This window comes from Pseudorca crassidens, chromosome 13 (assembly GCF_039906515.1).
Source record: "Pseudorca crassidens isolate mPseCra1 chromosome 13, mPseCra1.hap1, whole genome shotgun sequence".
Classification (NCBI taxonomy): Eukaryota; Metazoa; Chordata; class Mammalia; order Artiodactyla; family Delphinidae; genus Pseudorca; species Pseudorca crassidens.
Window position 1 is genome coordinate 50,624,489 of NC_090308.1, and position 15,031 is coordinate 50,639,519.

A 15,031-nucleotide genomic window follows, 5' to 3' on the forward strand; every position below is an offset into this window, starting at 1 on the left:
CACAGATGTTGATTGCCATCCTATTAAGAGTTGGTTTGTAATTGCTAAAATGTAAAAATATCTGAAGATGAGATGAGAAGTTAGTATATTTTTAAAAGACATTTCTAAGGTTGGTTTAATGCAAAGTTAGAAGCAGGAGGTCTATTTATGTTAGTTGGATGGGACCCTGTGTTAGTTGACACTAAGGCAGTGTGTTGGTGTCTTTGTCATAGAAATTCAGGTTAATCTTGAGTGTACCTGTTAGCTGACTTTCTTGATTGAACTTGAGTGATGGGTCGCAGTAGAAAATTGGTCTTTTAAGTTAATCAGTGGAAAGTTAGAACTGAAATGAATGCTAGCGATCATCTACCCTTTTTTTCTCATGGAGAAAATGAAGCCTGGAAAATTTGTGTTTTGTCTGGGGTCCCATAACTTCTTAGTAACAAAGGTGAATCTAGTGCCCTTTCCATTTTTTCTGCCATACTACTTTTTTTTTTTTTTACTTCTAGTCTCTCCTCAGTAGATGGCTTGATCCAGAGACTCATATGATACACAGTAAGGAGTGTGTTAATCTTGTAGTTTTCTGCTTTGTAGAAGAAAAGTTTGCATATCATCTGAGTTTTCTTATTGTGATGATCATGGTTATCAAGAGGGATTTTTTAAGATTAAAAGGGTATAACTGATGCACTTTGTTATAAAGCAGAAACTAACACACCATTGTAAAGTAATTATACCCCAATAAAGATGTTAAAAAAAAAAAAAGATTAAAAGGTTTGGGGGCAATTTAATGCCATAAAAAATGAATGTGAAAAATTTATTCATAGAAATTGAATCTAATTAGGAAACAACTAAGGTAAACTTATTAAGTATTTACTTAACATTAAAATATTGACAAGCAGGTGAAACCAGAAATTCTTCAGATTTTTTTCTTAGAAAGGAAGTTAACCTTTGATTTGAGTTTTTTTTCAGCCAGACTTAATTTACTGTGATCATTCTTTGGTATTTAAATGTCCCTATCATTTTATTTTCTTTAAATGGCATTATATAGTATCAGTCTAAAATTGTCGGTGCCTAGGGTACTGCGTGGCACATACTAGGTGCTCAATAAAATAAAATATCTTGGACAAAATGAATATTTTTATTTTAAAAATATGTGGGTGAAATTTATAGGGCAAGGTATATATAGGATGAAAACTTCATTTTCTGTTTCTGAAAATATTGAGTAGTTCAATATTTTAAGTTCAAAGTGGGATGGATTATGTTTTTACAGCATTGTGCTTATTTTTACTAAAACAAAGCCTTTTCTTTTAGGGGGCGACAGTAGCAGAAATTAAGAAACAGTATCGTTTGCTGTCACTTAAGTATCATCCAGATAAAGGAGGTGATGAAGTTATGTTCATGAGGATAGCAAAAGCTTATGCAGCGTAAGTATTATAGGACCCGTTACACATTTTTAAGAGTGGTAAAGATAGTTTTCTATTTGAATAAAGTAGTAATAAAATAGTTGTCATACACTTTTATTAAGCGCCTCATATGTTGAGTCTATCATTTATGGAACTACCTGGCAACCCTGAAGTGTTAATTTAGCCAAACCTTAATTTTAAATAACTTACAGTAGTGCTTTTGCCATGTAAGTTGGTTAAATTAAGTAATAAGTGATGTGTTAATTGAGCTATTTTCAAAGCATCCTGATTAGAAGAGAGATACTTGCACCTTGTTTTCATTTCTAGGCTTTTTGTTAGGCTAGATCTATTTCTTTTATTTTGACTTATAGCTTGTCTCATTTAAACTATAAACTAAAGATGAGTTTAATTTTGGGGAAACAGGATAGGGTATATAAAATTTGAAGTAATTCCTTGAGTATTAATATTACAAGAGTTAAAAAGTTAGCTGGACTCTTCAGGAATCATAGATATATCCCACACAGCTCTTATGTTGAATTAAAGAGTAAAATACAGACAAGATGTTATCTGTTTTTTGAGGACTGGGTGATGTATATAATTTTGTAAGCTAACTTAAAAAATATAAGTAAATAATAGGATATGCAGATATAATAGCAGGCTGTGAAAGTGGAATGTGAATGACAAAAGTTTGGGAAATATCATCTTACGCATTTTTGTGCGTAATAAAAGTATATTGACCGTGTCTCCTCTCTGCCTAGCCTGCCCCCCCTTTGTGGATTGCTTGTTATCTATGTGAATATGATTCTGTAATAAAGCAATACTTTCAGGAGCTTCTGAAGTGTATACTACATTTTCTTTTCTACGCAGCAGATGTCCTCCAGATTGCTGTCTTTCAGTTGGTGTCTCCTTTTCCCCTTTTTTCAGTGTCTCCTTTAAGCATTTACCCTTGTTGCACAAGTATTGCAGTGCCTTAGTTGCTGTCTTCAGGTAATTTAAGAAGAACTGAAGATTTCCAGAGGAAGTCAGATAGCCTTGGTTTCCCTGTACAATTGTCCACCCGACCCAGAGCTTTAACTATTGTTTCTTTCAACTTTCTGTCTCCTAATCAGATTCTTTTCCCCAAAATAATTAGTAGTTTTAATTTTAGTGCTTTTGGTACAGTTATTTTTTTTTCCCCCCTGAGTTTTCAGGTATTGTAACACTTTCAAGTTCATGATTTTGTTCTCAGGTTACTGGAAATCTGACTCTATGATGTATGGTCACTATTCTAAGAAGTACAGAAGAATAATATATGGCCTTTGGTTTTAACTCAGTTACATGTTCAAGATGTAGAATGTTTTGTATGTAAAATGTCTTAAATAGTTGATGGTCTATCAGACAAGTGAAGAAGTAAAATGATTATGGGACCCAGAACTTTGAGTTATTGTAACTTGTACAAGTATAATTAGATTAGTTAAAAGGGTGCATTTTACTGAATATAGGTTCTGAGTGATTGAAGCTGCTATCTTATGTATGTATAACTCTACCAGCCTAAGTTATGTAATTCAAGCAACGTGTAGAATGCAGTTATAAAAAACTGCATGATCTACAAGGTTTTTCAGAATTTGCCTTGGTTATTCAGGCTGGTTTCTCTTCCCTTATTCACTCATTATAATAAACAAGCTGGGTCATTCCTATTTCTTCAGACCAGATTGTAACTTAAAGGAAAGGAGGTATGGCTATTTTTGAGGAGTTATACCAACTATTGATATCTGATTCATTCTTCTGGATATAGTTGGGATTTTGCTTTTGGGTGTAAAATCTATGTTTAAACTACTTTGTAACAAGTGGGCAGCATGATTTACATCCTTAAAGATATTTTGATTTTTAAAAAGTATGTTTTCATGTGTTCTTACATATGAATGTGTAACTTAGCTCTACATAGCCAACTCAGGCCCTTCGCATATAATTTAGTGAAAACATTCTCTGGGTTAGGATTTATAAACTGAGGTCCCTGAAACTGTATACAGAATTTATGTGTGCTTGTAAATGTGCGTTTTTTTCCAGGGCAGGAGGGGCATAGGTTTCATTAGATTCCTAATAGGATCTATGATATAACCTCCCACCCCCAAAGTCAAGGGGTATAATCATGTTTAGGAAGCTTTATACTCATTGAATTAAAAAAAATTATGTTAGCACCATTGGTGTTGTTTAAGCTTGTTATATATAAATTATACTGAAATCACATAGCTTTTAAGTACCTTAAGTCTTAGGAATGGATACTGAAGCACTAATAAGTAGCCCAAAATCAGTTGCTTTCTTACACTGACTTTTTAAAAAATGGATAATTCCTTTGAGTATACAGGATGGTTACACAACAGTTGTACAGATGGTTTAATGAATGAGTTAATGGAATTTTAATCAGGTGTGTATGCAGGTTGAAAAATCAAGTGCTTCTCTGATGAGAGCTGTGCTTTATTTTGCAAAACGTAAGGGCATTGTATAGAGAACAGAACAGTTTATGGTGCTGCCATCATTAGAAAGTCAGGAGGGGACAGAGATAATTATTTTGGGGAAAAGACACTGATTAGGAGACAAAATTGAAAGAAACAATAGCTAAAGCTCTGGGTGGGGTGGACAATTGTACAGGGAAACAAAGGCAAAAGTTTTTGAAAAACATCCCTCCCTTAGCAGAAAGGAATCTTAGCACCACTCCTTACTAACTTGCAGTCTCTCTAATAATGCCTTTCATTGGCTCCTGTATTTTACTGCGGCCTTAGGTCAAACAGTGTAAGTGGAGTTATAGTTGAATAAGGACTAAAGACATCAAGGCTCTTGTTTTCATAAATGACCAAATTGGTAAGTTTAAAAATATTTTCAAATCATTGAAAAATTTTGCAATTTTATGAAGATTCTTCTGCATTCGCTCTCTCAATTGGAGCTTTGTTGAATAGAAAATTCATTGTATCTTAAGTGCATATGTTCTGGGAAATAGAAATATGGCTAAAATTAGATTTGGACATAAACATAATCTTTTGCCAATTGGTCTGCAAGAATGCCTTCCTTATTATGTTATTGGTCATTTTGTGTGTATGTGTCTGCCTTGTCTCCTTAACAGCATTGTAAAGTTTTTGAAGGAATTGAAAATTTCTTTTAATGTTTTTTTTTTTTTTAACATCTATACTGGGACCTGGAATAAAACTACTCTCACCCTGTGCCTTGAGCCATTGCCCAGGTCAGGGGTTATATTCATGTTAGGTGTTTAAAAAATCACTGTCACTTTCATATTGCTTGGGTTAAGAAGCTGTTGCTTTAGCAGGTATTTTCTTAGTCTTGCTGGAAGTTGGCTTAGGAGAAAATTTTGATCTTAGCACAATGCAAATGACCTTTTCCAAAGCAGTGGAATTTTATAGGTGTTATTATTTTTTTCTTTGAGAATGTGGTACCAGTTTTGGAGGGATTATTATTAATCATGTATTAAGTTTATATTTAAAAAATAGATATATATCATTATTAAAGTAAAAACATGAACATTGAAGAAATTTTGGGAAATATCTGAGTGTATAAGATTTTTAAAAGTAACGTATAATCCTCCCTGCCTCCTTAGAAAATGTAGTAGCCTTTAAAGTTGCATCTTCTGGCTTGAACTGGCTAAACCTGAGAACCCATGGGCCAACTAGGAATTTGTATCTGGGCTCAATAGTTAGCATTTTCTGTTAATGCTGAATTTCTTATTTTCCTCTCCCCCTTTTTTTCTGATTTCAGAGAGTTCTTTTCTTGATTCTCTGAAATTATCTTTAGGAAGTGAGTTGGTTAGTTAATGGAGTTTGTGTATATGAGTACTTACTTTTCAGATGTGGCTTTCTAATTTTGCACCTTTGTTCCTTTTATGCTAGTTTAACTGATGAAGAGTCCCGGAAAAATTGGGAAGAGTTTGGAAATCCAGATGGGCCTCAAGGTGTGGTAAATGATGATTAAAAAATACTGGGGTTATGATATGTGTATATTATAAAAATGTTAAACTAGATTGAAAAGAATGTTTTGATTTTCTTAGTTTGTGAATAGGAAAATTACAACCACAAGGAGTTAAACAAATATGTAAATTGAGTTCCCTTTAATTTTTACTTTATTCTTCTTTCTAGAGATTGGTTTGAAAGATAGAACTTTGATTGATTTGATGAGGAAAGTAGTCACTGTCATTATTCTTCATTTCCAGTTAGTAGTTGATAAAAATTGGATGAATAAAATCTGTTTTTCTTTACTGACTAAACATTTTCTCATATATTCACAGTGTTTACATAAACTCAGGACATATAAAATAATTTAAGTGTTCTGGGAAGAAGGAATTCACATACTTAGAATTTTTTTTTCTTCTGGAAAAATTTAAAGTTTCAAATATAAACCATGTCCATCAACTTTTGTGTAATGGAAACACATAATAAGATAATCTTAAAGCTTTTTTGGAGGGGCTGGGGGAGACAGAATTTGGGGATATAAAGAAATAAAACTGGAAATGGAGACTCTTCAAAAATATTCTTCCTATTTTAGCCACAAGCTTTGGAATTGCCCTGCCAGCTTGGATAGTTGACCAGAAAAATTCAATTTTGGTGAGTACATTTAAATAAGACACTATAATGTGTTCGATATATCTTGGTAATATATAGAGAGCTTTACAAAGAAAATACTGGTGTGCTGTTTTCAATTTAACTGTGTATTGTGAAAACTGTTTTTGCATAATGGAGAAAAGAATCGGTTCCTATTATTAGGTTGTTGGTTTGGGGCAGTGTGTTCTAGTATAGGGTCCGTCCCCCCGCCCCCCCCGCACTGTTTAAGGAATTCCTTACAGTTGTGGCGATTTCTTGTGGAGGTGGTTTCAGATTGGGTCCTACTCTTGGTTTAGGGAACCACTGTTTTTTTATGGTATCTACATTTATCTTACGTAGCGCTCAAAATTTAAGTTATCTTTTATTCCACATTTACCCAGGCTAAATTAATTTTAATGTGTGCTAACATAATGGTATATATTATATGTGGCACTTCAGGAGACAGTGGGATATCAGACTTCAGTCTGTAATATAGAGGCTGCAACTCCTAAAACATCAGGAATTATCCTAACCTATTGTTCAGGAATTCCCTACTTCTCCTTTCTTGAAAATACTTATCTAGGAGCTATCTTTGAAGCAATAAAAAAATCCATGTTTTGTTTTGAAAATGGCTATTTAGTGTTATTTTATGGCTGTTTATTTACATGTTATTTTCCAGGGTATATAGTTGCTGTATATAAGCATGTTTATTATGCTTGGGGTTATTCAGGGAATACTAGAGAAGAGAAAAGATAGTTAGCTACCAGATTTGGGATCAAGCAGTAGGACAGAAATCTAAGACCAATAGATAGAAATTACTTGCAAACAGAACATTATGTGTTCTGTTTGATATTTAGGCAAAGAAACCAGCTTCTACCATTTATTTGGAAGGCACTAACTACTTGCCAAGGTGTGGATATATAATACAGTTGACCCTTGGACAACCGGGGCTTGAACTGTGTGGGTCCACTTAATACGTGGATTTTTTTGATAAATACGGACTACAGTACTGCACAGTCCATGGTTGGTTGAATCTGCGGATGCAGAGCCACAGGTAATGGGGGGCCAACTCTGAAGTTAGAGTTGGATTTTCCACTGCAAGGAGGTCAGGGAGCCAAGCCCCACATTGTTCAAGGGTCAGCTGAAGTTGGCCCTCCCTTTCGGCATGTTTTGCATCCGTGGGTAAAGAGGCCCTACTCTTTTATCACCATTTTATATAAAGGACTTGAGCATCCCTGAATTTTGGTATCCTTGGGGCCTTAAAACCAGTTCCCCATGGATACCAAGGGATGACTATATATGCTGAAGGTTCCCTATCTGCAAAAGGAAAATAATAATGGTACCTTCCTCTTAGAGTTTGAAAATAAGGATTAAATGAAGTACTGCATGAGGAGTGCTTTTAATAGTGCCTCCCCCATGTAAGCCTCAAAATAAGTGTTCATGGATGTTATCATTTACCTGGTGAAGGCCATAACTTTTTCTTTCCTTTTCAATTCAAGGTCTTACTTGTATATGGATTGGCATTCATGGTTATCCTTCCAGTTGTTGTGGTAAGTTCCAGCTCTTTTTATTAACATTTTTTAGGGAAGGGAATCGGTGCATGCTTTGGAGTCTCCTTATAAGATTGTAATTTGTATTAGAATATAATCCATTAATCCTTGAATTTTAAGAATCTTATATTCAGTTATACTTTAAAGGTCTTCTAAAGGTGACATCTCTTTAGTATGTTAAAGTGAATCTCCTCCTGATGCAAAAATTACACACAGATGAGATAGTACAGATGTATTTAGAATTTAAAATGAAAATCTTCCGTTACCACCTCCCCCAACTCCATTTCTCTGTCAGAGATAATCAGTGCTAAGTTTGCTTCCTTTTCAGATATTTTTCTATGCATTATGTATATATACATGTGCACATTTTTTTTTAAATGTGATCTTACTATATGTATTGTTCTGTGACTTTTTTTGCTTCATTTAGGGGTACAACATGTAGAACGACCTCATTTTTAAAAACAGTTGCATAGTACCTCAATATTGAGGTACCATAAAGTTTATGATTTTATTGTTTATTACTCTTATGACTGGTGGTATTCTTACTGATCTTACAGTTCCTATGGGTCCCATAGTGAGGCTAACAATTAACCTGTCTTGCCTTCTTCATAGGATTGTTGTGTGAGAATCCACTTGTGTGGAATAATGTGAATGAAAGTAGTATATCAACTATAAAATTGCCTCTTCGCTTATTTGTCAAATATTTATTGAAGACATGCTATGTGTGAGGAACCAGCTTGTTGCTTATAGCAGTGGGTTGTTTCATTCCTATTTTGTCTTTAAACAATTTCTAGCTGAAACTTAAATGTTTTAATCATATATATGTAACGAGGTAGGTTGGTGTTTAGGCCTCAGACAGCATAAATATTTACCAAATAAATCATTTGAAATATGTAACAAAGGCATTTGTTCTAAAGAGCAGGTCTTTTTATTGGTTTATGAACATTTAGAAAATTTGACCATTCTGCATCAAAATTAACATTTATCATGGTTTTTATGCTTTATTTCTGGTTTAATTTTGTGTTTTAGGGCTCTTGGTGGTATCGCTCAATACGCTATAGTGGAGACCAGATTCTAATACGCACAACACAGATTTATACATACTTTGTTTATAAAACCCGAAATATGGATATGAAACGTAAGTAAATTTAAGTAACTGTGATATTAGATTATTTTCTGAGTCGTTTATGTAGAGTTGATATATATTCAACTGGAGAAATTCCATTTAATAGTTTTAGGGATATTCAGTTCATTATAGCTAAAGCTGGAGGAAAATGCTAACACCCTTTATCATATGTCTTAATCTGTAGTTCTGTTATTCCCATTTTACTCAGCTATATGTATATATCAATACATATTTTTTTCCCTCCAGAAATTTTATGGTAAAACTTCTTGGGCTAATTTTGTAATAATACCAGCTAGGATTTCTTGAGTATTTGTCATTGCCAGGCATTGCTAGCCACTATGCATGTATTAACTCATTTAATCTTTGTATGCCCCCATAAATAAGTGCTGTTTTTAAGCACATTTTATAGATGAAGAAACTGAGCCCAAGGATACACAGTAAGTGACAGAGCTAGGATGGAACTCAGGTAATGTGGTTCCCAAGCCCTAAACCAGTACATAAATAAAGCTTTGTTTAGCTGGTGGGTTTGCTTATATATCCTTGGTTTTAGCATTGGCACCATTTATATAGCTGTTGTTTTCATTCAGACATTTGAGGGTAGTAATAGTACTAGCTCACACACATTACTATGCTGACTGTGTGTCAGGCACATATGAAGAAACCAAGGCCCACAGAGAGGTGAAGAATATTGTTCTAGGTCATTCAGCTACGCACTTAACCTCTTTACCGTCCTGCTTTTTGTGAGGATGTTGCATGTATTTTCTGCTGTAAGGTAAGATTGATGACTATAGTGCCAGTCATTGAAGAACTTGTATAGGCCAACGAGGGTAACGCTAATATATGTGACCTCACATCATGTGTATTTCAAGGAACACTATTCCTACAAAACCCTCCAGAGTTCCATAATAAAAATTTCTGCAAATTACAATATATTGTAGTTTCCTCAAGGCTCTGAGGAGTCATGAAGTGAAGAAACCTGAAACTCTTTTTTTTTTTTTTTTTTTTTCTTGCGGTACGTGGGCCTCTCACTGTTGTGGCCTCTCCCGTTGCGGAGCACAGGCTCCGGACACGCAGGCTCAGCGGCCATGGCTTGCGGGCCCAGCCGCTCCGCGGCATGTGGGATCTTCCCGGACCGGGGCACGAACCCATGTCCCCTGCATCAGCAGGCGGACTCTCAACCACTGCGCCACCAGGGAAGCCCCTGAAACTCTTTTTAACTCTTATTTCTCAGCTTTATTTAGCCATGGAGTCCCCGCCCCCCCCCTTTTTTTTTTTACAAAGCAGTTAGTAACATCACATAGAATACTTCCTACTATAAATTTCTGTGGAACACATGCTTAGGTCTAGAAACAGATGCTATTTGTAGTGATTTTAATGCACCTAGTTGCTTCTGGGCCCTTAATTTGATGTGTATTTCTATTTACTTGTGATAGGTAATATTGCACACATTTTAAAAAGTGAGATGTTGCTTTTGTTATGAGAGAGATTAATGCTTATTGATAGTGGAGTTCAGATGATTTTAGCATTGTGTGTGATTGGAAAACTGCCTCGCTCTAGGATTAATCAAGTATCATGGGAGGTGGATTAATGGGTGACCAAATTTATTTTTCTTCATATTTCTTTTGTTTTCTTAGGTCTTATCATGGTCTTGGCTGGAGCCTCTGAATTTGATCCTCAGTATAACAAGGATGCCACAAGCAGACCAACAGATAATATTCTAATACCTCAGGTTAGGCCTGTCTCCCAAATTCCTTGATAAACATTTAAGTATATAAGGTTAATGCTTTTTTAAGTATACATTTTTAAATAATTATTTTATTTACTCTAGCTAATCAGAGAAATTGGCAGCATTAATTTAAAGAAGAATGAGCCGCCACTTACCTGCCCATATAGCCTGAAGGCCAGAGTTCTTTTACTGTCTCATCTTGCTAGAATGAAAATTCCTGAGACCCTTGAAGAAGGTATTTGTGATTCTAATATCTGTAGGGTTTTAGTGGTACAGAAGAGGTGGATTTAATTAGACCTCGTGGTGCAGTGTTTTTTTGTCACTGTTCTTTTTTGCTCAATCAGATAATTACTCAAGGACCTTTTAAAAACAAATCTATATGCTATGTACATAATTCACAAATTCTTTGAAGGTATTAGTAAGTCAGATGTTTTGGCAAATGTTAAAATGTTGTATTTCAAGGTGAGAGAATACTCTCTATGAAAAATGTTAAGTCAGTTGCAGATTATACAATAATTCCTGATGGCTTTTAAAAAAGGATTTTGTAAGCCTTTTGGGGCAAGGAAAAAATGGATTTTCACAACAGATGTCTCAGTCACTGCCACCAGTACCACCATCATACTCCAGCAGTAGTTACCAATGAAGTGTCTGTTTAATCTTTATTTAAAGCTTCAGAAGTACTTGAAGCCATCTATTCTACTTAAAAGAAAAGCAGTGGATTGGGACAGTGGTGTTTCCAGGGATGTCATGAATTTGAGTGTCATCTCTTTTCACTTGCATTATTTCAATTGGAAGTTCTAAAAGAAAGTTATTATCCTTAGGGAATTTTCTTTCTGAATGAACCAACCCTCCCCCCACCACTTTAAGCCAATAATGCAATCAAATGCCTTTGAAAACAAGGTCAGTTGATGCTCAGTGATTAATGATAGGATAGGCTGCTTATGATGGAATCAAGGAGCGCTATTTAGGCATTGTTTATTGAAGTTGCAAGTTAACTAGTAATTCTGTTCCTAATGTTCTGTACAGATATGAAACCATCTCCATTTTTACCAATTATCTTAGAATCAGGGAACAGATTTTTTTTTAGGTTGAGTACCAATCCCAATGGATGATCTTAATGGTTAACTATTATATGCAGTATAAATGAAAGTGTCTGTCTCCCTCCTCCTCCTATCCTCCTCTCTCCATTTGGTTGACATTTATTCTCAGTCTTAGTCTTTGGACTTATCCATAATTATAGGAATTTAGGTACACAGGAAGAAGAATTTTGAAGTTCTTAAATCAGTAAGATTATGATTAAATTTAAGATTAAGGCTATTTCCAAAAAAAAAGGTAGGGAGTAATTTATAAAGCCCAAGACCATAATATTAAAAGTTTGCCTTTGAAACATCTAATTTGAGGTAGGGTTTTCTGATTGATTTTTGACATAGTGCTGCCGAGGAGAAACTATTGTAATATTCTGAGGTCATGTGAAAAATGTGTGTGACAGCTTAAATTTAGCATTCGTCTTGGACTACAGGTGATAAAGGTGTTTTAATCATAAAAGAAGAATGATTTGTTTCAGGTGTTTTATTGTTTTGCAGATCAGCAATTTATGCTGAAAAAATGCCCTGCCCTACTTCAAGAAATGGTTAATGTAATCTGCCAACTAATAATAATGGCCCGGAGCCGTGAAGGTGAGGAGGAAGCATAATTATGTTGTACTTTTTCTTGCAAGCACATACAGATTACACTTCATAGTTTTAAGATTTTTGGGTGCTTAGTATAATTCTGTCTGTAAGGTGAATCAGTTTTCCCAGTTTTGTTCATGGTTTTCCTTATTTCTTTCCTGTATTTTTTATTATGTAAAGTATGGTGACTTATGTTCTTTGAATTTAATTTTTCATTGTTTTATTGTTATTTATTGTTTGCAGAGATTTAAAATACCCTTTTCCTTCCTCTGAGTAGTTTTAGAATTAGGTTAACAATGAGTTTGAAGTAATTCTTTAAGTGATGTGATGATGATTCATCTGACGTGTAGTGTTTTTTACATAATGGAAAAAAGAACGAGGGAGTTTATTTATGGTCAGTAATGGAAAGAGAGACCCTTAAAAAAGAGATACTGGTTGTGTTTTGTTGTTATGGATGATGTCAGTTTTTGGCATGACATCAGTATGTGCATTTGACCAAGTTTGTGTATTTTCTGTGTCTTACCCAGTAACTTTTAAAGGAAATTCGACACTGTGATCGTAAAATTTGAGGTGTTAAGGATGTTCACATGAATTTGTTTTTGTGATGAATTGTGTACTCCTGAACATATAAAAAGTCCAGACCTGTTTTTGCTTTTCTTCTATTCTTTCTAAGAAAGGGAGTTTCGTGCTCCAACTTTGGCATCCCTGGAAAACTGCATGAAGCTTTCCCAGATGGCTGTGCAAGGCCTTCAGCAGTTTAAGTCTCCCCTTCTGCAGCTCCCTCACATTGAAGAAGACAATCTTAGAAGGGTTTCTAATCATAAAAAGGTAATTTGCTACTTTAAAATTAGTTTTAAGCAGTTTGTCCTGTCACTTAAAGGTAACATGAATGAAAATTTTTCTAGAAATGGTTACTGTGAACTTCTTAGATTTATAATGTTTTAAACATTCTAAAACATCCCTCAAGTGATTCTGTTAATACTTTCTTGATTAGGTAGCTGTTTTATAATATTTTACTACTGTAGTGGTTTACTTTGGGGGTCAGTGCATTTTAGCAGTCAACACTTTCTTTTTTCTTTATGTTGCCAAAAATAAGCGTACTAAGTAAAAATGCACTGTATACTTTCCATTTATTTCATTCGTGGCTTAAAGGTTGGGCAATAGTTTATTGGTTGAGTCTGAACAAAAAAAATCAAGCATTCAAAAAATAAGTAGATCAAATACAGATAATTCTTATTTAGAAAATACAATCTGTATATAGATTATGATAATGAATCTTAAGATATTTCAGAAATGTAATATAAATGAAAACTTGAGGAAATACAAGAAAAAGTGGAATGAAATTGTAAGTTTGGTAGATTTTAAACATTACTTTGTATGTATTGATATTAGACAAAGTAGGCAGAAGATAGACATTGGATTTGATAGTGTTAAGGCAGAACTAATAAATACATATTAGAAATTTGCATCAGAGTTCTCTCCTTTCGAGGAAATGTGTTACTCTTATAAATTTGATCACATTTTAAGTCATAATTGTAAACTTCAGAATTCAAAAGCAGGTATTTCACATGCCTCATGAGCTAACCCCTATCGGTGAAAGTAAAAATTAATAACTGGCACCGAATACTCAGAAATTAAAAAACCCTCTCCTGAGTATCCATTTAGCCAGGCTGGGTTTTACTGCAATAACGGATAGCTGTATTTAGAAAATAACAAAAATGAGAGTACTGCATAGTAAAACTTAAGGGTGCATGCAGCTATTACTTGGACATAAATTCATACTCTTAAAGGTTTTTATCATTGAAATTAAAAATAAAGGTCTGCAAACTGAACAAATCAAATGACAGTCATTCTTGCTTGGGTCAAGAGTTTATATGAATGTTATTATTTTTTTCCTCTAACTTTATTTTTTTCTAATTAAAAAAGTAGCTGTGTATTAACTTTGTAATAAAAAAAATTCTTAAAAAAAAAAGAAAAATTCTTAAATTTCCTTGGAGAAAAAGGCCATGAAATACAGTGAAGTTGTATTTTCTGCTTTGAAATGTATATAATCTTAACATTTTTCTAAAAGTTTTTGGATTTTGTTTTGGTAAACATGCTAATAATTTTCCTTTTATGTAAAGTTATATGACTTCGGGATTTATTTTCTTTCTCTCTCTTTTTAAATTTAGTACAAAATTAAGACTATCCAGGATTTGGTGAGTTTAAAAGAATCAGATCGTCACAATCTATTGCACTTCCTTGAAGATGAAAAGTATGAAGAGGTTATGGCTGTCCTTGGGAGTTTCCCATATGTGACCATGGACATAAAATCACAGGGTAAGTGGGAGGTTTCCCATTGCTTCCCTTTTGATAGATTGGCTTTTGTTTATTTGGCTCAAGGCCCTCAAAACACTTCATTTAATAACTTTTAATTAGACTTTGCAGAACTGTAGTTTACCTGTCAGATTTGCTGTGATGGAAGATGTTGTATACTTATTAGTTTTGAGAACCCTACTTTTATTATCCTCCTAATGGGCTTAGGTTTGAGGATGCTTCTGTTCTATAGTTCAGCTTTCAAGAAGATCTTAACTTTTCAAAGAATGAAAGAGATTTCTAGATGTAATGAAGGATATTTGAAATATATCTATTGTTAGTATAAGATACCTGCTTAGTCCTAAAATTAATTTTTAAAAAACCTAATTTGTTTATATTAATTAAATCTTGAGAATCACCATGCTCTGTGCCACATTTCATGTGTTTTTCTTGACTTACTTCTGTCTTTGTCTGCTTGGAGTGAAAAAAAATAGAGATTATTTTTCTACCTACATAATTGTCCTGTGAGTTCCCATTTTAGAGCCAAATATAGTATCTTAGTATGGTGACAGAATTAGAGATTATTCTGCTCCATTCCTTCATTGTGACATTGTTCTGAGCTTTGACATTTGCTAAGTTGCCATTGTGAAAACATTCTTGTGGGACCAAGAATACAAGGATGTGTTAGGAATGGTTTCTGTTTTTAAAGGGCTTGTAGTT

General features: G+C 34.1%; 1 protein-coding gene across 1 annotated transcript in view; it reads left to right on the forward strand.

The window, feature by feature from the left end:
- The window catches only part of SEC63 (SEC63 homolog, protein translocation regulator), a 67,814-nt gene that overhangs the window by 27,105 nt on the left and 25,678 nt on the right, over positions 1 to 15,031 (forward strand). The window contains exons 4-13 of the mRNA XM_067702425.1: positions 1,291 to 1,403; positions 5,258 to 5,319; positions 5,910 to 5,968; positions 7,444 to 7,494; positions 8,524 to 8,632; positions 10,255 to 10,349; positions 10,449 to 10,581; positions 11,930 to 12,022; positions 12,690 to 12,844; positions 14,188 to 14,335. Of these exons, the coding sequence (XP_067558526.1) occupies positions 1,291 to 1,403; positions 5,258 to 5,319; positions 5,910 to 5,968; positions 7,444 to 7,494; positions 8,524 to 8,632; positions 10,255 to 10,349; positions 10,449 to 10,581; positions 11,930 to 12,022; positions 12,690 to 12,844; positions 14,188 to 14,335 (1,018 nt within the window). The remainder of the gene's footprint in view (positions 1 to 1,290; positions 1,404 to 5,257; positions 5,320 to 5,909; positions 5,969 to 7,443; positions 7,495 to 8,523; positions 8,633 to 10,254; positions 10,350 to 10,448; positions 10,582 to 11,929; positions 12,023 to 12,689; positions 12,845 to 14,187; positions 14,336 to 15,031) is intronic.